Here is a 20,894-nt window from a genome sequence, read left to right as displayed (position 1 = left end):
GGATGTTTCAATCACCTTCCGAGGCAGCGTGGTTCCACGCTGTTGCGCAAGGAGACCAAGAAACCGTACGCTCTCTTGTTGAAAGCTTTAAAGGATACGTTAACATTGATGGAGATACTGCTCTCATTCAGGCGTGTCGCGCTGGGAACTTAAAAATGGCCCACATACTAATCCCGTATGAGGCTGGACTAGTTAGTACATCTGGTTACACGGCTCTCATGGTCGCTGCTCTTTCCAACAATCCGGGCCTGTGTGAGGTTTTGGCGCCCCTGGAGAAGGACATCACTCTCGACGATGGTAGAGACTCGTACATGCTAGCAGCACAAGTTGGAGCCGCAGCGGCGCTTCTGATGATGACGAAGAACTTTAAGTTGCGACAGGATAAGGCGCGGCTCAACGCCCTGGACTATGCTGTTAATTCGGGTCATCTAGACTGCGTCAATATTATACTGTCCTCACAGCGAATATCTAACATCGAGCTCAAATATGCTATTAACGTGGCCTCAGAGAATAGATTTTTAGAGATTGAACGTGCCCTGGTTTCTTTTAAAAATAATGCACGCCGCACATCTAACGTACACGCATTTGTTCCATCTAAACACCGTCCGTCCACAACTCAACCTCAGACCAAAACCTCTGTTTATGCCGCTGAGTCATCTCCGAGTCCCATGCGGACTCCTCAGCAAAACCCTCTAACAGCTTCCCAGATGACTACGTCGTATGTCGGGTCAGTAACCTCCTCTGTCACCGACTTCAACGACAGGCATGGACAGACAGTGAGCATGCTAAGGCACAAGATCACAGAGCTCACCAACTCTATGCAGATTAAAGAAAATGAGATAATAACATTGCAGATGGAGAATCTAAAGCTCCAGCAGGCAAACTATCCTTATTGTTTGCCCACAACAGAGCCCGCTGCTACTGCCACGGCCACATCACCAATTGGGTTTGGTACGTCTCCAGCCATTGGCAATTACGCTTTATCGTGTCTAGATAATGAATCAGCAATGGCCGAGTTAACGGAAAGGATCAGACATCTGGAAGATGCGTATGCACTATCCGTTCAGGAAAACATGAATCTCCAACACATGTTGCAAATGGCACAAACCGGACAGAAGCATCTATCTGATGAGCCCTATATTCAAGAAGAGAATCAGAAGAACACGGATATTTTAGTATATGAGGATTTAGAGTTTTTGCGGCCTTCGAGCGCTAAGAAGCCTCGGCGTCGGTCCAAGTCGGTCACCGCCATGCTAAAGGACAAGTCCAGACCGAGAACACCTCCGATGTGCGGGCCAAAAAGAAGCACCGCAGATCCCTCGGAAAATGTATTTAGTAGACAAAACAGGAAGTATTTGGGTGATTTGCAAGACGCTCCTATCTCTTGCTCCATAGTTACTACGGAAGAGTTCGACAAGATAATAGACGAGAAGAACAATACTATCGCCATGCTTCAGGAGCTTATCTCCGAATATCAGTCTCGAGGAGTTAGCGACCTACAGGCCACAGTAGGATATCAAGAAATGAAGGCAGAGTCCAGTGTCAAGAGTCGCAATTCAAACAGACTGAGCACGTCCTCGCTCTTTGGGCGTGGTAAATCTGTGCGCAAGGATGCTACCACTCGGTCATCTTCTAGCTTTGATGCATACCGCAAGAACACAATCATCCAACTTGCTGAGCGTGACAAAGAGATACATCTTCTCAGAGAACAGCTGGCTAGAGTTGAAACGGATGGCACGATCACCCCAAAGACCCTCGAAACTAACAAGGAAGAGCTTATGAACAAAGTAATTGCGGAACAGGCCGCCAAAATTAACGAGCTTCAGGAGCTCTTGGATGCAACAGAACTACACAGGGTGCAGATGCCTGTTCCTGCTGCAATAGATTCACTGACCGATAAAATAAAGGCCTTAGAACATGAGGTGGAGGATCTACTGAAGGAGAACGAGACGCTTAAGAAGGAGCTTAGCGAAAGGCCGCAACATGACGACTCAAAGCTTTGTAAGATTCTTGCCAATTCTAGGGTAGGAGTAAAGGGCCTGTCAGAAAGCCTGTGTGCTTCTACTATGGAAGACGTTGTGGATACCATCTCCTCTACACGTGAGTTAATCTCACTACTTGCTGATAAAGACGCAGAAATAGAGCGGCTCCGTGAGGTGATAAACTCTATGCCTGACTTAGATCCAGGCAATCTTGATCATTCACAAACGTCACCAAAACAGATACAATTGTTGCTTGACGAACTGGAGACTAAGACCCAAGAGTTAGACGATCTAAAAGCAAGCATGGGTAGTATGGGCAACACCATGACAAACTCGAAGAGAAGTCTCTCGCTGGGGAGATTGAAGAAAAAGGATCGTAGTAGAGCAGCGACCCCTGTTGCTTCAAGCAAGCGCATTCCTCAAGATCTTGCAGATGAAAATGTTCGGCTAACCAACGAGGTCCTGCTTCTGGCAGAGCGAGTTCGTGGTCTAGAAGCAGACAACGATCGGTTAGAAAAGTTGACGCGAGAGTCGAACAAATGTACTTCGCCCCCGTTATATGATGACGCTACTAATATGAAAAAGCTACTAGAGCAATTGAAGGCAACGAATGAACGGCTGGTCGCTGAAAATACTCACCTCAAGGAGCGCCTGCAGAGGTCCGCCACTAAAAATGCAGATCAGGAATGCCTTGCTTTTGTGTTCAATGATATGAAAGAAGACTCTCCAGTACTATGCGATGTTGTTGCCAGAATCGCTACACCGCCAGCCTCAGTTGTACTAGATGCTCATGACAGTGCATATGCAGATGATGGGCAGAGCTCCACAGCTAGACTGAACGCAATTTTAGGGGTCCAGATTGGTGCTGGTGGAGTTTCTCTTCCACAGCAAGCGTCCTTGGATATGCTTCAAACTAAGGACGCTACTATCACATCATTGCAAGCAGAACTACTGGAGAAAAATGAAGAAATAGATCGTTTGAAGTATATTATCAGCGCATACTCAGTTAACATAGCACAAGAACAACCAGCAGTTCTCAATGGCAGCCCCAATCTCGATGGAGAAAGTGAAGTCATTAAACTTACCGATAGTCGAAGCACTAGGTCTAGCAAGAAAAGTGTGTCCAGGGCAACTACCCCGTCGAGTATGGTTCATTCCACGACCAGCTTAGCCAAAAGCCGAGCTGCGTTTGGCAGGTGTCGGTCCACATCTCTTCAAAACTCTCAATTTCATCAAGGCAATCTGATCAACACGGAACAGGCAGAAATCGACGCTTTGAAACTTGCCATTCAAGAAAGGGATGAGGAGATTCTCCGTCTTAGATCCCTAAGAGAGGAGCAACTGTCTCTCGCTTTGCCAGCTTCCGACGCCACCAATGAACTTACCGCCCAGAAAGAGAAGGTCAGGCTACTGACGCTCGCTGCCAACGAACAAGAATTGGAAATAGATAAGCTCAAGGCCGAAATCAGACGTTTAACAGCAGATAACAGTGCTCTACTTAAAGAAGTACAAACATATGGTGACGACATGGATATTCTTCGGGAAACGCAAGAGAAGCTCAGAACAATTGAGAGCACAATGGAAACTCGTGATAACTCTATCGCGGAAGTAGAAGGCAGACTTAGAGTCCTTACGTCAGAGAATGACAAACTAAGAACCGTTGGCGAGCAACGTGAGGCACAACTACAGGCAACACAGCTACTACTAGCTCAAGCCTCTAGCCGCGAATACTCTCAAATATTAGCCAAAAAGGACGACGAGATTGAGAGGCTTATAACTCTGTTAGAAAATATTAATACTAACACCGTGCAGCGTGAGTCAACAGCCAATACCATTAGTGCTATAGCCCCTGTATCCACGCATGTGGTAGATGCATCTGTGTCCATAGACCTTCTGGTTGAACCTCTCCAAGACCCTCCTGGCTTCCTCTCATACGAAGTTGCAGCTCATGAGGTCTCCAAAAGGCTTGCAGAGTACACTGTTGAGAAGATTTCTGGCATCTATGACATGTTGGATAATGTAGTTCAGGAGTATGTTGCTCGTGAGGAGGCATTGGCCATGCAAGTAGTATCGCTGCAGAAGGCCCTTGAGGCTGAAACACAGGATGGTATGGTCTCGCGTCTTCCGGATCCAGTGTGCTATGATATATATGATGAACTAGAACGTGACCTTCGTGCCGAGCTGGCCCAGACAAAGGAAGCCCTTGCCAAGGCGACTGATCTTTTAGAGGAGAGAGAGGAAGCACTTGAACGTACGGATCGTCCTAAGAGCTCAATTAGATACCCTCCTCCTCCTTCTTCTTCTTCTAAAGATGCGCATGTAATTTCGCGACACGCAACTCCAGAACCTAGTGATAGTGCTGATGCGTTCGAGTCTTTACCCACCGAGCAGCTCCATGAACCATCCCCTCTTTCAGGAAAGCCCGTTGTACTCCACTACGCGTCAAATATATTGCTAGCTAAAGATGCTGAGATAGGTAGGCTTCAGAATTTACTTATGCTGATGGCAGATCGCAGCCTAGACAACGATGCAGCTAAAAACTCTCTAGATCAACGTCCTCATCCGTCTGAGGACATAGACTCCTTGGTCATTGAAAACGTAGCGCTATCAAATGAGGTTGACATTCTTAATCTATCTATTTCAATCCAAAATAACGTTATTTCAACAATTGCAGACCATTATATTAAGAAGCACCCTACAGCAGAGAGTGGCGACCCGACTGTTTCTCTTCTTGAGGGAAAGATTCTGAGTCTGACTGAACAGCTGGCCCAGGCAGATGGGCAGGTCACTCAGCTGATGGCCGAGGTTCATGCAACAGGTGCATCTCGGGCGTCATCTTCTCAACGGCCAGCATCTGTATTTCTGCCCAGGTCACATCCCCTCTCTGAATATAGATCAGCTTCAGTTCTTAGGACATCTTCAGGCGACGAGAAGATCCCATCGAGTAACTCCTTCGATGCATTCCCTGTGGCAGCATCGTCTCCTCTTGATCAGCTTTCAATTGGTCTAATTAAACCATCTGTTGCTCCAATTGTGACAGCAATCCTTAGAAGCAGTGAGCAATCTGCACACGAGCCTCTGAAAAATCCGACTGCCTTGATGGAGGCCATCATGACCGGCAACATGAGGGCAATCGGCGCAAACTTACAGCAAATTGGATACTCTCTGGAGAACGGGACGACTGCTCTTATGCTGGCAGCTGAGTACAATGTGCCTGCCGCTGTTAAGTACCTGGCAGAGTTTGAAGCAGGAAAGACACGTTCAGATGGCAAACGCGCAATAGATATAGCGCTCCAACTCGATCATCTGAAAGTTGCAACCCTTCTCTTGAATTGGGAAGGTCTAGATATCTCTGTCTATTCATCTGAGGGAAACCGCAGAACGGAACTAATGACTGCTGCTGCCCACGGAGATGTATACATAGTGTTCAATCTTCTTGGGTTACAAGCTAAGTTACAGGACTCCGAAGGAAGGACAGCTCTTATGTATGCATGTGAAGCTGGGCATGTAGCCTGTGCGCGACTTCTTCTAGTAGAGAAAGAGATCCGGGACAACCAAGGGAACGATGCACTATTCTACGTCTCCAAGGACCTGCCATCCCACTATATTCTCAGCTCTCTTCTGTCTAGCAGATCCGTCTAAAAGTGAATCGGTTTATGATAAATTTGTTTGATGAGTAGGGATAATAAGGTTAGAACGTGGTTTCGTGCCATTCAGAGCGGTGACATAAGCGAGGTAGAGCGCCTCCTACCTGAGTGTGCAGGTGTTTGTGGTGATTTTGGTGAAACGGGCTTACAATATGCTGTGCAAATGAAAAATGCTGAGATTGTGCGGCTCCTAATAGACTATGAAGTGGGGATGGTAAATAATGAGGGTTGTACAGCTCTCATCATGGCTGCGCTGAATAACTCAGCGGATTTGTGTAGCCTCTTAGCTCCCCTCGAAGCAGACATAATTTTACCGGACAAACGTGATGCTTATATGATTGCAGCCCAGGTGGGTAGCTATGACGCCCTTGTCACACTGCGACATTACTTTTCTCTAGTGACGGACGACCACGACTTGAATGCACTTGACTACGCTTCTATGACAGGAAATTTAAGATGTGTCGTTGAAATAGTAACTCAGTATAAACCGTCGAAGCAAGAGCGCATCTATAGTCGTACGCTTGCGGAAACCGAGGGCCATCATGCCGTTGTGCGATACTTTGACACAGGAGATGTTGATCCACAAGCTTGTGGAACTGGTAAGGACACAGATGGGCCTGCTCTAACCACAGAGTTCACCATGCAGTCTTTAATGTTGCCCGCTCAAGGTGTTCAAAGTCCTAGGGTGGCTTTGGATGACCTGGATTATAGTACCATAACGGTAGAGCGTCAAAGGAGTGTACCGGACAGTGCTTCTGATCCAGAATTTGATGAGACTATCAATGCTATTGCGAAGTTGGTTGATAAAGCCCCAACCCCAGATGCAAATTTAGCTAGCCAAATACCTGAGCAAACTCCAACGCGAAAGAAAGCTACTAAAGATAAAGGGCTTACTAAGGCACTAAAAGCAGATAAGAAACAAAAGCAAAAGCATGCACATGACTCAAAGTTCGTAAGCGCAAAGCCTTCTGAACTGCAAGGGCAACCAGATCATCAAGAGATAAATCCCTTGCTTATGGAGAGGAGCCGTGATGAAATTCCTGAAGGGTTTCTTTCGGTCCAATCACAACTGGCATCTAAGGATTCATTTCCATATGAGCTACTGAAAACAAATCAACGATCTAAATCTGGCATGTGTGGAAGCAAGATTGGTAGAAAAGGGGGACTTACACACTCTTCTAGTGCAATTCTCCCCCTCCTTGAACGCAAGGATACTGAGATACGCTATCTGCAAAGCCAATTAGAAGCTTTGACTCTGCGGCGCTCTACCCTAATGACGGATAGCTTTGCCATGATCGATGCCTGCACATCTTGTTATTCAGAACACACCTGCTTTTCTAAAGTAATTTCTGATGGTTTACTCACTTCAAAGAACGAGTTTATCGACCGGCTTATTGATCTCTGTGTATCTCTGGTTCCAGACTCTGCGAGCAGAAGGGTTGATGCTTGTGTGGAGACGGATCTGATTAGTACTATGGCACTCCCTGAAGCTTCCACTCAAAGAGTCATCCAAAGTAAGGTGCCACACGAGATGTTAGAAGATTGTAGCTATGGCTCCCTTTTACGAACAAAGGATTTGGAGATTGACCGGCTACAGAAGCTTCTGTTTGAAGTTGACATTAAGCCACAATCTCAGAGCAAGCGAGAAGCCAAGTTATGCAAAGAACTGGATGCAAAAATTCTAAAAGAAGTTGAACTTATAGGGCTCATTGACGAGGTCACACAGGAAATTAAGACCCTAAGAGATAAAATAGTAATACATAAAAAGGTTCTTGTCGACATTCAGCAGCAGGGATTCATTTCTGATAGAAGGACCGAACGAGATATCCGGCTTGAAGACTTGTTCGATCAGACCTTACGGTCGTGCGATGTAATCAGAGAGATAAAGCAGCAAATGACAGCCTTCAAAGCGGAGTTTTCTGGCTACACTGCCCAAACTGAGCTTCTTGCACGGACGCTTTTTAATGAGAGCGGAACAAACGATCTCAATAAGAGCTTGAAGAGGAGCTCCAGCTGCTCAAAAATCAATCCAATGAGTGGGACAGGGAGGATCCCCGTTCCTAATCCGCCCAATCCTCCACTCTCAGTAACTCTTCATCCTCCTACCAGATCCTCATCTCTTGCCACTCTCCAGCCTTTAAAACCTCCACTAAAACCTGCTGACTACTCAGGCTTGCTCCACGCAAAAGATTCTTGTATTGAGAGGCTTGTTGCATTATTATATGTGTCCCCCAATACTCTCTATCCACAGCTCGTACAGTCCCCTTGTTCTACCAAGACTACAGAAGAGCAAGCAACGAGACAACAGCACGAAGAGATGCTCGCACAAAAGGACCAAGTCATTAATGACCTCCGGCGAGAGCTAGAGGCCCTTCTTAAATCTGTCTCGGCAGAGACAGTTAGCTCCAAGAAAAAGGCCTTCTCACATGTTCAAAAACCACCAGATATGATAATAGGAGACTTACTAAATGTTTCTGACAGCACAGAGGACAACAATGAAGACCAAAAGTATTATGTGGAAGCACTGGCTAAGCTCGAACTTGAACATGCAGCTATGCAAATGGAAATAGACACCATGACCAAAACAATCGCTGAAAGAGATAACGCAATTATGTTCTTTGCAGACCATTATACTAAAAAGATCAATAAAGGTAACATCACGACTGAGACAGCTAAACTTATAAAAGTCTTGGAGCTAGAAGTCACTGCACTCAAGTCCCAGCTGCAGACAGCTACACAAGAGCTCACCTTTTTCCGCAATGAGCTAAAAGCAACAACTAGATCTAAAACCCCTACAGTAATAACAATGGCATCAGCAAGGCCCTCTGAGAGCTCTCAGACAAGGTTAGGACAGGAAACAGACACGCTCCTTCCAATAATTATTCCCTCTGTACCTCCCCGAAGGCCGTCGTTGGCACAGCAACTACCGCAATCCGATGAGTCGAGCAAAAGCACTAGGGCGCCTTCTCCGACAAGAAATGCATCGTTACTGCGCCAAACAATAACCAGAGCAAAGAGTCGCACTGCTAGTAGAACACTGCAACTAAAAAGTCAGTGCACAGAGCGCACTGGACTCACAAAACTCATGCAAGCTGTAGTCGATGGGGACGCCCGTGCGATAGGTATGCATCTTAGTCTACTCTGTTTAGTTACTGATGACGGCCTAAGCGCACTCATGTTTGCAGCAATCTATAATAGGCTATTTGCAGTGGAATATCTAATTCATGGAGAGGCCGGTCTTGTAGACAGCAGTGGAAAGACCGCACTTGTTCACGCACTGGAGAAAGGACACATACGTATCGCCGAAATCTTGGCACCTTATGAGTGCCCAGATGTGACTAACGTAGACATCACAAACACAGGTTCTAGAACCACCGAGCTCATGCAAGCTGTGGTAAGTGGTGATCTAGCCCGTGCATGGGCCCTATTACCAATACAGCACGGGGTTCGGGATAAGCACGGTAAGACAGCGCTTATTTTAGCGATCGAGTTACGTAAGCCTGCATTTGTTAGGATTTTGCTTCCACTAGAGCATACACTCTGTTTAGAAAATGGCAGTTCACCTCTGGATGCAATCATGTCATTGAAAGGCTCAGATGCAAGTGTCTGTGAAATACAACGTGTTGCGGCTGAATACTTCGGATTTTAGTTCAGTCTCCAATTGTCTTCAGTTGGAGTTGCTAAGGTTATACGCGTCCATGAACGCTTTGTCCACTGCCATTTGTAGAAAGTCTAGTCTCCGCTCTGACAGCATAGATGTAGTGGCGGCGCGAACCTGATACCAAACAAAGTCGTCATTGAGCATGTGTTCATATAAATGTGCAATGTTTTGTGCTGTTGGCAAAGCCCTTAGTCCCAACCAAGGCCGATAGCGCTGAGAAAACCTATACAGACAATCAAAGGACGCCAATTCTGTACTATTGTGCATTTCTCTATGCTGCATATTGGCAGCTTCTATATTAAGCGCATAATGATCGTAGTCTACCTCGTGGAGCGGTGATATGTGGAAAACATAATATCCAGGATTGTTGTAGTTGCTAGGTGCGATTGATGGGCAGATAAACATGGGGACTAATGGCTCCTCCCCTGCTGATAGAACCAGTGGGTAGGCACTGTGGTAATGCCCATACAAGCAAGCCAAAACAGTCGATGCATATCTTCGCAGAATGGACCTAATACGATCAGTGTATTGTGAATGAAGGGCCTCGCTTTCGTCATATACATTGACACCAAATGGAATGTGGCTGATAAGGATTACACGGTACCCCTTGGCTTTTGCCTCTATCATCTGGTTCTCTACCCACTTAAACTGATCGGCCGGGTCCTCGCCTAGCTCTCTATGACGTACACTGTAGTAATTAGCATTAATAACAAGGAAAGTTACTCGATGTTTAGAAAGAGGGACACTGTAATACCCCCGTCTTTGAAACTGTCTGTACCCCTCAGTGGTCATCAGGTCTTTGAACTGGTCTGCCACAAATAGTAACTGGGGGTCCCCATCCTCTGTAGGTACAGCGTAGGTAGGAAAGACGTCGTTGTTTCCTATCACAGGAAGAATGATCATCTCCTGCTCGGGAGGTTTGTTTATGAAGAGGCGCCTAAGCTTATCAGCGATTGCTTTAATAGCTCGCTGGGTCATCTCTGGAGACTCCGAAGAGTGGGGCCCGATGTCTCCAAGGACAACCATCACATTATAAGGCCCTTCCTTTTGAAGGCTGGCTAATGCTGCATCAACAAGGCTTTCAGATGAATCACATCCTGGAAGAGAGTACTTTGCCTCTGGTCTGTCCTGATTTTCTCTGCAGAAAACCTCTTGGGAGCCTGTCTCTATGTATCTCTCGTCCAGGTGTATATCTGCTAAGACAGTGATACTGAGGCCACCAGACGCCATTGCACAGCACAAACCTATGTAAAAGAGGGCCTTCATTTTTACCCATGGTATTTACTCAACGTTACTCAACCTCCTTCATAGCCTGGTAGCTTGCTGCAAGCTCCTCCAGCTGTAGTAACTTGGCCAAGAAGCCGGCCATCTTTTCGTCATTTTGCTTCCTCAAGTGCTCTGGCATTCGGTCGTAATTTGACCCCTTCATTAGCTTGTCCAGCTTCTCAATCTGCGTGCGGATCTGCTCCATCTCCTTGCTGACCTTTGAGAGCTCTTGCTCCACATCAATAAGACCGCGAAGGTCCATGTAAATAAGGAGCGTTGCCGATAACACGGTGCACCCACAGTTAGAGAACTTGACCTTAGGGGAGACGATGTCCAGCTGCCTCATATTGCACAGGGTCTTAATCACATAGTACCCGTCCATGATGTGCTTATAGTGCTCGTCACTCTTGTCACATGCAATGTAATAGCGAGGAGTTGACGATGGCTTGATGTTATACTGGCCCCGAAGCGCCCTTGCAGCAGTCATCAACGGCTTGAGGTGAGCAACCATCTCCTCTGCAGCACGGTCACGTAGGACTGAAGACAGTCTGTAAATGCTTGTGCCCTCCACCTTCTTCTGCTCGTCCCTAGATAGCTCCTCACCTAGTAGCTCATGCTTTGATCCAAAGGTGACGAAGTGGTGGGCACCGTAGCTGGTAGGATACTCTGCGTACATCAGTGTTTCAAGGCCCTCCTCCTTGGACCAGCGAGGAAGGTGTTGAAAGAGCTCCTCTGACAAGAATGGCATAAACGGGTGCAGGAGACGGAGACCTTGATCGATGCAACAGAAGTAGACCATCCGCATGATCTCTGCGTGCGCATCAAGGCGCTTTGGTTCCGCGGACATCGACGCAATTATAGGTTTAACAAGTTCCAAAAAGACATCGCATAGGTCATCATACCAGAAGGTATAGATTGCAGTGCATGCATCGGCGATTCGGAATTCGCGGAAGCTCTTCGTCACTGTGCGTACTGTATTGTAAAGCCGCGAGAGAATCCATCTTGCTGCAACAATTGACTGATGATCTTCAGACTGAGTGCACGGGGTATAGATGTCGTTAGGATCATTGGTAGTGTAAGCAGCTGTGGGGTCCAGTTCGCCCACAGTAGCTGCTGTAGTTTTAAACGTACGAGCGGATAGAGTTGTGCGATAAACCCTCATGATGAAATCATTAAAATCTTCGTAATGACGGATGTTGCTCTGCCAAAACCGGCCACAAGCGTTTGTAGCTCCAGTGTCCACATCGAGCACATCACATATCCCACTAAAGTAGCACCCAAACTTAACAGCGTTGAAGATCTTATTGCAGAAATTCCTATAAGCGACTATCTTGTTAACATCTAGGTTGATAGATCGGCCTTGACCAGTATACGCGCACAATGCAAACCGAAGCGCATCTGTCCCGCACTCTGGAATTCCAATCGGAAAATCCTTGCTCTGGAGTTCGAGGGCACGCTCAATCTCCTTTGGTGGCAGGTTTGTGGCGCGCACCTTATCTCCCATCTCTTGAAGAGTAATTCCCTTGATCACGTCTATCGGATCAACAACGTTACCCTTAGACTTCGACATTTTTGCCCCGTGAGCATCCCGAACAAGGGCATGGAGGTACACCTCCCTGAAAGGAAGGACATTGTAGAGTTCGAGACTGAGCATGACCATCCGAGCCACCCAGAAGAAGATGATATCGTTACCTGTCTCCAGAACAGACCCGGGGTAGTACCTGGAAAAGTCTCGCTCACTGTCCGCAAAGCATGAGAAGGGGAAGAGCCCCGATGAAAACCACGTGTCGGTTACGTCATCGTCCTGCTTGAGATGGAGCTGACCCTGTACGTCCAAGTGCTTCTTGGTAATAATTCTCCGCGCCTCCTCCTCTGAACATGCTGCCACCCAGTGCTCAGTTTTGTCGCCAGATGGCTCTGGATTGTCTCCAAACCAAAACTTGTAGCACGGAATCCTGTGTCCCCACCACAGTTGACGAGAAATACACCACGGTCTTATATTAGCCAGATATGACTTCCAGGTGTCCTTGTGCATCTCGGGAACAATGAGCAGCCGCTCTGCTTCCGACGGCGGAGCATAGACTGCATTAAGGGCCCGTTGGGCCATCTGTTCACAGTTCAGGTACCACTGTGGTTTGACCATAGGTTCCAAAATGTCACCAGACCTCTGACATGTTCCAATTACCATTGGATTTGGGGTACGACCTCTGTAAAGCGCAGCTTCTTTAAGATAAGAAAGCATTTCCAAACGCCCATCGAAGCGCTTTACTCCTGCAAAGCGAGCTGGTAAGTGGTAGGTAATTCCGTTGTGTGTGCTTTCTATCATTTGTACAATTCTCCCATCGTCAGTAAATATCTGAAGATACTCTAGCTTATTACGACGCCCAGACTCAAAATCGTTAGGATCGTGAGCGGGTGTGACCTTGACACAACCAGTACCATACTCCATGTCAACTAGAACATCATCAAGCACGATGGGCACCTTCTTTCCTAACAGAATAGGGTGGAAAAGACACCTCCCATGGAGATCCGTGTACCGATGGTCTCGGGGATGAACTGCAACAGCAGTGTCTCCTATAATCGTCTCAGGCCGTGTAGTGGCTACAACTAACTCCTCCGCCGTAAATAAGCACCCCGGATCCGCACATTGATGTAAGCGTAATAGCTCATAAGGCGACGGGCTACCCTCTGCAATAGAATCGCTGTCGAGAAGTGGAAGTATAGAAGAGGTGTAGAACTTAGCACAGTCCTGACAAGCGAACTTCAGCTCACCGCTCTGAAAAGCGGTCAGGAGATCTGCTTCGCTCTTGTCTGCAAGGTAACTCGGAATGACCTTGTAAGAAAAACGCCACAGGTATCCAAAGGGATAGCTCTTCCCAGGATCGTGATTTCGGACGGAAAGCTGTCGTGGGAGCTTCAGGTCGATGTACTCAACTTCCACATCGCTGACTGCAGTCTGCAGAGAGCAGTCCCAGTTAACTAAGCGAGAATCACGGTAAATAAGACCCCTATTGAACAGCTTTACGAAGGACTCGTTATGTACTCTACTGCGAGCTGGGTCCAGCGTGAAGACAGACCGGGACCAATCAAAGCTGGAGCCTAAAATTCGCAGCTGAGACAGAATTCGCCCACCGAACTGCTCCTTCCAAGCCCAAGCTCTTTCCAAAAACCGCTCTCGCCCAAGGTCGTGTCGTGTTTTCCCCTCAGTTTTCATAATATTGCGCTCAACGACAGACTGCGTTGCTATCCCAGCGTGATCAAGCCCGGGGAGGTACAACGTCCTGTACCCCATCATGCGATACCACCGCACAAGCGCGTCTTGAATGGAATTAGTGAGAGCGTGGCCAATATGTAGGGACCCAGTGACATTCGGTGGAGGGATCAGCAGGGTGAATTTGCAGCGTGAGTCCTTGCTTCGGATGTTCTTCTGCATATCCGGGCTGAAGAAGCCGGCAGCCTCCCACCACTCATACCAGCTTTTCTCAATAACAGACGGATTGTATGCCTTGGGCCATGCACCGCTGATATTCTTCTTTTCCCCCACTGGAGTTTCATACTCATATTCGAAAGCTTTGAGCTCTGTCCTCAAGGCCTTTCCTTCTGCCTTCTGAACGATGGCCTTGCCAGAGCCCCCCTTCGCCGCTTTCGCCGCTTTAGCCTTACTCTTGCCCTGGCCCTCCATCAGCAATTAATTTATTTTGTGATCCACTCAGCCTTGTTCATTCATCTCTGTTCGATTGCAACTCCGTCACTGCTTTCTTTACCACGTGGCAAAGCTTCCTGGAGGTCTCTGTATCGTTGTAATTGTGGCTCAGCGGAGACAATCGCGTGTAGCTCCTTACGCCACCGCTGGGATACCTCTGACGATACGCACGAGGAAAAGGTTAATATAGCCGTCATTATCTGGTGCGCATCATCTACTGATATAACGTTCATGCTTTGCAGAGAACACCGCAGAAATACTATTAACTCCGAAACAATCCATGCACCTCCACTGTGGACTGTACGGAAATAGTGATTATCCAGGCAACCAGCTGTAGTATCACACGTTGCAACATGTAAGGACAAGATTTCTAACACGGATGCTAACACCTTGAGCACGGGAGAGCACATCCATCCGGGATGTTTTCTAGACGCTACAACCGCGCGTATGAGGGCTGTCGATCTTCCTGTATGTAAAAAGGACGATAAGCCCTCCATAAGGAGCACAATCACATCAGAATAGGGCCTGATCAGCGCGGGCAATGCAGCCTTCATACTTGCATCGCTATTAGATGAGCCTAGATTGCTGATGGCAGTGCTATACTTGAGGATGTTTTCTTCTGCATATACAGACGCATCACTAGGGTTTTCAAATGCTGTCAATAGCACCGCCATAAGCCTTGACATGTTGCGTCTTTCCGTGTCCACATATTGAGGACTGATAATTCGCGAAATATGATCTATAGTATCACTTGCTGATACCCGCTGCACAGTAACAGATTCAGCTACTTGTAGACCAACTTCAGTACTGTTCGAGGGTTGATCCTCTTGAGCCACACGAGCACCCATGACTGCTGAGTCATCAAGCGCTACCTGCATGCTTGCCCCCACTGCCATATCTTTTACAGAGATAGACAGATTCATGGGAAGTTGTGGACGTGGAACGTTAGGCTTGCTGGTACCTTGCAGGCTCGTACGCAAGGACTCATCACACATGAATATACTATGATCGCATGAATCAGCTATACTAGCTGCTTGATTGCCAGTGAGCCAGGTAGTATTTAGGGTTTCTGCACAGGAATTCCCCTTGACCGACTGAGCCGCCTCAAGGGGGTTCAACTCTAAAAGCAATGCTTGATCAATTTTAGCCTTCCGAGCTTGTCTTTCGCTGATCACCTCTGTTTGGATGTTAACTCCAGCGTCTGCAAAGTGCTGTCGAAGATCTGCCCGCCTTGCCAATATCTGAGTCATTTCATCTTCAATTGCATCAAGCTTGCGCTGAGTCTCCTCTATCTCTGCCGTTAGATAAGAATGATCCGCGTTGCCATCAGACGTAAAGCTTTCGTAGTTATTTAGAGCAGACTCAACATAGGATCTCCTATTGGCCAGTTGTGCCAGCCGAACGCCTAGTGTAATAAATTCCTTACGCAAAAGATCGAAAGCGCCTTCCACACCTACCTCCTTTGCAAGCACCTGAAACTGAGCAGAGCCGCTTTCGACGACATCACTCTTGGCAGGCTTTTGGGAGTGAGAGAAAGTGATCAAGTTTGAATTTGATAGATATGCTTCGGCTCGTTCACAATCTTCTGCCTTTAATGTGTTGCTTTCCGCTGTGGCCGGATCAATTGCCTCAGCGCTTTTGCGTGGAGGAGGTACTGGTACCTGGATGATGTCTGCGTCCACAAACGACGACTCTGAGAAGCTCTCCATTCCTGCAATATCTGTAGTATCTGCTCTACTTATTCTAGCGCTATGCTCACTAAATTCTGCTTGCTGTACATGCATCTGGGGGCCACTCTCAGTCGCTTTAGCAGGCTTCAGGAGCTTCAGGCCCTTGAAGACTAGCTTTCCAGAGTGTGGTTGTTTAGGCAGTTGCACTGTTTGATTGGAATGCAGTATAGCTGTTTCTTCAGTCGTAAATGATTGTTGCTCGTGAAGAGACGACGACGAGCCAGACTGCTGGGTCAGAAAAGAAGAAGTGCTTGCTGATCGAAGAGTAGAGTCTGTGGCCTTCACAGGCCTATTGCAAATTTGTGCAAGAGGGACGGGTTTCACTGCACGCACAGACTGCGTATTGAACTCTTTGACTGTGGGTCGTGTTGCATGACGAGAAGAGCTGGACCTCTCTGGAATGTGCGTGTGCTCTGCAGAAACAGATAAAACCGACCGCTGAGCAGCGTCATTCTTGAGCTTAATTTCCTGAAGGCTTTCTCGAGAGAGAAGCTGCTTGATGTCTGCCGGAGAGGCTATTCCTCCCGTGGCAATGGGCCCTGGTCTTGCAGTACGTGACTGGCTTATCTTGCACGCATGCATATCGAACGGAACGGCGTGGTGTGCACGGAGGAAATTCGTAAATTTGGGAGGTTGAGTTGGAGCTTTAAAAGCCACTGAAGGAACCAGTGAATCATGTTTATGTTTCCTGTGTCCTTCCTCTGGAAGTACAGATAACCGAAGGTGATCTGCTATGCCACTATCGCAGCACCCAGCTCGCGAAGCAGAGTATGAGCGGGGGCGACTGGAGCTGGCAGCACGCGATGTACCCTGCTGCAGATCCCCGTGCTCGTCAACAAAGTATCCTCCAGACTGGAGCATTGCCGATGACATGGCTGACGCAGATCGCTTGACGTGCCGTCTAGAGAGTACCTGTGCATCAGTGTTTGACTGGCTAAGCGTCGTTTCCAAGACGGAGAGCACGCTGTCCAGAATTTCGCTATCTGACTCTGTCATGCGCGCCTTTGAAGCAGAACTGTGCTTGCGACTTGAGCGCTTCCTATGACCTGAAGGTTGAGAGCTCCTTGTGGTCTCCGACTCGTTTGGGGGCACCCTCTCTTTGATATCAGAGGAATTGGCTGGTGTTGTTTCCAAAGGCTCCCTGTGAACAGACACTGACTCCTCTTTATCGAGACCCATTTTTGGAAATTAAAAACTGTTTTCCTTACACCGTTCTTCTTGCCCCGTTATCGTGCCCTACTCTGTTAGTACAACACTCTTGTATATGAAATAACATAATAGAAGGTATAAATCCTCGTTCGTATTATTTTACGCTAATTATTTTGCAAGCATAAACCAAAAGATGATGCGTTGGGACGAACTATAAGACAACACATCGGACAGTTCAGCTATAGGATTGAAAACAGGGCCTTCCACTAGGATAATTTCTCGTGCAGTAATATCCTTTACATGTTGAACTTAGTGTGGCACTCAGGATGTCAACAGTTACTCTCCTTCACTTCGTGGTCCTAAATACAGGAGTTATCAATATCTGCCTACACACGCCTGCTCTACTAATTAATGTTATAAATTATAGAAGAAATCTTTTTGTATTCGCAAAGGTGAGCATTGGGGCAGGCAACAATCAAAAAATCCACTGATGCTGGTGCTGTTGTTCCTTGGCGTACTTGCTCTCAGTCAAGCGATTCAGGCAGACGATAGTTCGACTCCGTATGTAAACAGCTACTACGTGGCATGCGGCCCAACCCATACAGATTGCGTAGAAAATAAGTGTGTTATGTTTGATAGAGGAATAACCTTGTGTACTGAGTGCAAATCTGGAAAGGTACCCATCAATGGGGCATGTGTTGGAGCAGGGGATTCCTCCGTTGATACTTCAGTTTGTGTTACAGCACAGACCAATGACAACGGTGCTACAAAGCGCTGCACGTCATGCACTGGTAGAAAGGGAAGTAGAAGTGACGATCCTAATGCAGAGACAACTTACTTCCTATTTTATGGTGGTTGCTACAGCAAGGATGAGTGGCCTGGCTCACACATCTGTAAGACTGTTTCAAGTGGTATGTGTAGCGTTTGCGAAACATACTCTGAAAGTGTTTTTACGAACTCGGATAGTACTGCCAAGGAAAAGTGTATCCTGTGTGGTGATACTGTTGGCTTCAATGGTAAGGTTGGAATGGATGGTTGTTCAACCTGTGTTTCTTTAGCAAAAGATCCTGCACCAAGTAATGCTGCAAGCACTGCTAGTATTCAGTGTACTTCTTGTTCAGCTGACGATAAAGCTCCGATTGATGGTGTATGTACGGCTTTTGGTTCCAATAAGTGTGAGAATGGGTACTGCACTCACTGTTCAACTGACTATATCTATCACAAAGGCGGGTGTTATAGCAAAACTGGGACAGGAAATACGATATGTGACTCAGCTAGCCAGTTTGAAATAAGTGGTTATTCTGCCTGTAAGAAGTGTGCTAATTCTAGTGAGATCCCTCACAATGGTAATTGTAAGCCGTCTGGTAGATGGAATAGCTGCGAAAAGGATGCGTCCGAAGGAAGGTGCACTGCTTGCAATCAAAACTCCCCCATCCGCAGCGTCTTTTTGTATGAAGGTGGTTGTTATAATACAAACGATGTCCTTGGAAGCACCATATGCGTAGAGGCCTTCAATGGTAAGTGTACTACTTGCAGAGAAGAAAACGGATACTTTAAAAGGGATGGAACATGCAACCTTTGTAATGCCTCAATTGCTGACTGTGCTAGCTGCGTTACTAAGTATAATGAGCCAAACACACTCATATGCATCGGCTGCAAAAACAACAAGTATGCAGCCGTGGGCGGTGCATCCTGTGTTGACTCGTGCCCAGCAAATAATCCAGGTAGGTGTGATGAAAATGGTATTTGCCGCTGCAAATGTGGCTCAGGAACCTACTTAGACACTGGCACAAGTAACTGCGAGGCATGCGATCCAGTTTGCGCAGATTGCACGGGCCCTGGAGCTAGTAGCTGTATCTCATGTGCTTCGGGAAAATACATGAAGTATAGTGCCTCAGGCAAAATCTGTGTGGATCCCTCTGAATGTGGTGACGGGTACTATGCAGACACCGACAGCCGTTCGTGTTTCCAGTGTGGCATTGAGGAGTGCCAAACATGTACCTTCAGCAACAGCAGAGTCATGTGCACAAAGTGTTCCCAAGGATTGATCTCGCTAGATAGTTCTTCGTGTGTATCTCAGTGTAATGGACCAAATCAGCAACCAGATGGTAGTGGCAGATGCGTCTGTGCGGAGGGCTTCGAGCCCAGCAGTGACGGCGCATGCATCGTTAAGAACACCTGTCCGTCAGACGCCACGGGGTGCTCGAACTGCAGCGCAAGTGGCGAGTGCCTCTCATGTGCGGACAGCAGCCACAACGTCCAGCCGAGCAAGAGATCCTGCGCCTCAGGCTGTCCAAGCGGATCAGAATCAGTCGGCTCTCTCTGCATATGCATGGAGGGGTACATTCTCCAGGATGACACATGCGTCTCTCAGACCAGGAAGGCCAGCTCCAGCTCCACGACGGTCACTGTGGCAGTCGTTGTCTCTCTTCTCATCATAGCGGCCGTCGCCCTCGCATGCTGGCTCGTCCTGCGGAGGCGGCGGGGATCGAAGATAGTCTCAAGGAAGAGAACAGCGGCCGAGAACATAAAGCTCATGGGCAGCGTAGATGAGTTTTAATTCTCTGCACTTAGTGTGTTACGGTTTGCAGTAGGTAAATTTCTAATTTATTCCATCGCTGGATCCACCAAGTGGTTATAACGTTCGCGGTCCTGGCCTTGATGCCTCGATTCGGCACCTCTCTGGGTTCCCACGACATCTTTCCTGCTGGTTTGAGCTTCTCCAGGCGACGGATTTGCCCTTACCGGCCACTGCACAGCATAGAAAGCTGAGTGCGACGCTCCAAATTCCTTGCATGAGCAGGCCACCGTGCGGTCTCGTTGAATTCGAAGATGGGTATGCAATTGGATCATATAGCGGAAGCGTGACGCACATTTCAACAACTGGAAGCAACGCCCAGCAAACTAGAATCATCGTCTCATGCAGTCTTCAAAACGCGCCTGTGACAGCCTTGGCAGCGGGGCACAAGCTGTACTGCAGCTTCAGAAACGGTGAGATAGCAATTGGTGATAGAATATCTATGAAGTTAGATTCCGCGTTTCTCACCTCCTTGCATGCTATGGGCCCAAATGCTTATGAGCTCGTGGTAGCAAGCACGTCTCGAGGGATGGTGACAATCTATGACCCCAGCAAGAATGTTTTTGTGCACACTATGCCCATCTATTCTGACGCTTCCAGGCACTTCAGGCTCTGCTCATCACATGCAGCTGTGCTCCCGACATTTGGGTGCATATGCGCCGCCTGTGAAGACATTATCTCGGTGGTTGATGCTCGGATAGGGAGGAAAACGCCATGCCTAGAGCTTCGCTTCAAGCGCTATGCTGATTCACCGACAAGGGGTACGACGGTCACGAGGTTAGCAGCTCTTCCCTGGGGCGGGGTATTGGCGGGAACAAGCTCATCCGCAATTCACTTACTGGATCTTTCTTCGGCTCACCCAGAAGAGGTAGCTGATACAGTCCTGTGTCATCCCGGTCCCATCAAGGATATGAGTGCCTGCAAAACCACACTGGTATCGGGTAGTGCACGACGCCTGACAAACCACGTTTTGGTGGGTAAGGAGATTCGTCCCCAAAGTAGCACAGATTTAGACTCTATCCTTTGCGGGTTATGTCCATCTGCAGCTGTCCTTGCCAATCGAACCATTGTGAGTGTGTTCCAGTAGAAAAGCCCTCAGAGCCACACTCAGCATTTAGTAAAGGTCAGAGCGGTGATGCGTTGTCTGCAACGCAGGGCCAGGCCCCGCTTGGGATCGC

The 20,894-nt window shown here is 47.7% G+C and overlaps 7 protein-coding genes across 7 annotated transcripts; 4 read left to right on the top strand and 3 right to left on the bottom strand.

Moving 5' to 3' along the window:
• Positions 1-2: 2 nt before the first annotated feature.
• GL50803_00103810 (Ankyrin repeat protein 1) lies at positions 3-5,624 on the top strand (the record flags this gene model as incomplete). The annotated part of the gene is made up of 1 exon (XM_001709310.1): positions 3-5,624. One exon carries the CDS (start codon positions 3-5, stop codon positions 5,622-5,624), a length of 5,622 nt encoding a protein of 1,873 aa, XP_001709362.1.
• A 30-nt stretch (positions 5,625-5,654) lies between these two features.
• On the top strand, positions 5,655-9,278 carry GL50803_0016736 (Ankyrin repeat protein 1; the record flags this gene model as incomplete). Its single annotated transcript, XM_001709311.1, has 1 exon — positions 5,655-9,278. One exon carries the CDS (start codon positions 5,655-5,657, stop codon positions 9,276-9,278), a length of 3,624 nt encoding a protein of 1,207 aa, XP_001709363.1.
• Positions 9,279-9,296: 18 nt separating this feature from the next.
• On the bottom strand, positions 9,297-10,556 carry GL50803_0016737 (Acid sphingomyelinase; the record flags this gene model as incomplete). Its single annotated transcript, XM_001709312.1, has 1 exon — positions 9,297-10,556. The coding sequence occupies one exon, from the start codon at positions 10,554-10,556 to the stop codon at positions 9,297-9,299; it is 1,260 nt and encodes a 419-aa protein (XP_001709364.1).
• Positions 10,557-10,581: 25 nt separating this feature from the next.
• GL50803_0035428 (Valine-tRNA ligase) lies at positions 10,582-14,238 on the bottom strand (the record flags this gene model as incomplete). The annotated part of the gene is made up of 1 exon (XM_001709313.1): positions 10,582-14,238. One exon carries the CDS (start codon positions 14,236-14,238, stop codon positions 10,582-10,584), a length of 3,657 nt encoding a protein of 1,218 aa, XP_001709365.1.
• A 41-nt stretch (positions 14,239-14,279) lies between these two features.
• Positions 14,280-17,168, bottom strand: GL50803_002382 (uncharacterized protein; the record flags this gene model as incomplete). Its single annotated transcript, XM_001709314.1, has 1 exon — positions 14,280-17,168. The coding sequence occupies one exon, from the start codon at positions 17,166-17,168 to the stop codon at positions 14,280-14,282; it is 2,889 nt and encodes a 962-aa protein (XP_001709366.1).
• A 460-nt stretch (positions 17,169-17,628) lies between these two features.
• Positions 17,629-19,698, top strand: GL50803_0091707 (High cysteine membrane protein Group 1; the record flags this gene model as incomplete). Its single annotated transcript, XM_001709315.1, has 1 exon — positions 17,629-19,698. The coding sequence occupies one exon, from the start codon at positions 17,629-17,631 to the stop codon at positions 19,696-19,698; it is 2,070 nt and encodes a 689-aa protein (XP_001709367.1).
• Positions 19,699-19,933: 235 nt separating this feature from the next.
• Positions 19,934-20,803, top strand: GL50803_0028629 (uncharacterized protein; the record flags this gene model as incomplete). Its single annotated transcript, XM_038046023.1, has 1 exon — positions 19,934-20,803. The coding sequence occupies one exon, from the start codon at positions 19,934-19,936 to the stop codon at positions 20,801-20,803; it is 870 nt and encodes a 289-aa protein (XP_037902205.1).
• Between the last annotated feature and the right edge of the window lie 91 nt (positions 20,804-20,894).

Source organism: Giardia intestinalis, chromosome 5 (genome assembly GCF_000002435.2).
Source record: "Giardia intestinalis strain WB C6 chromosome 5, whole genome shotgun sequence".
Lineage (NCBI taxonomy): Eukaryota > Fornicata > Diplomonadida > Hexamitidae > Giardia > Giardia duodenalis.
This window is presented reverse-complemented; position numbering and strand designations above follow the sequence as displayed.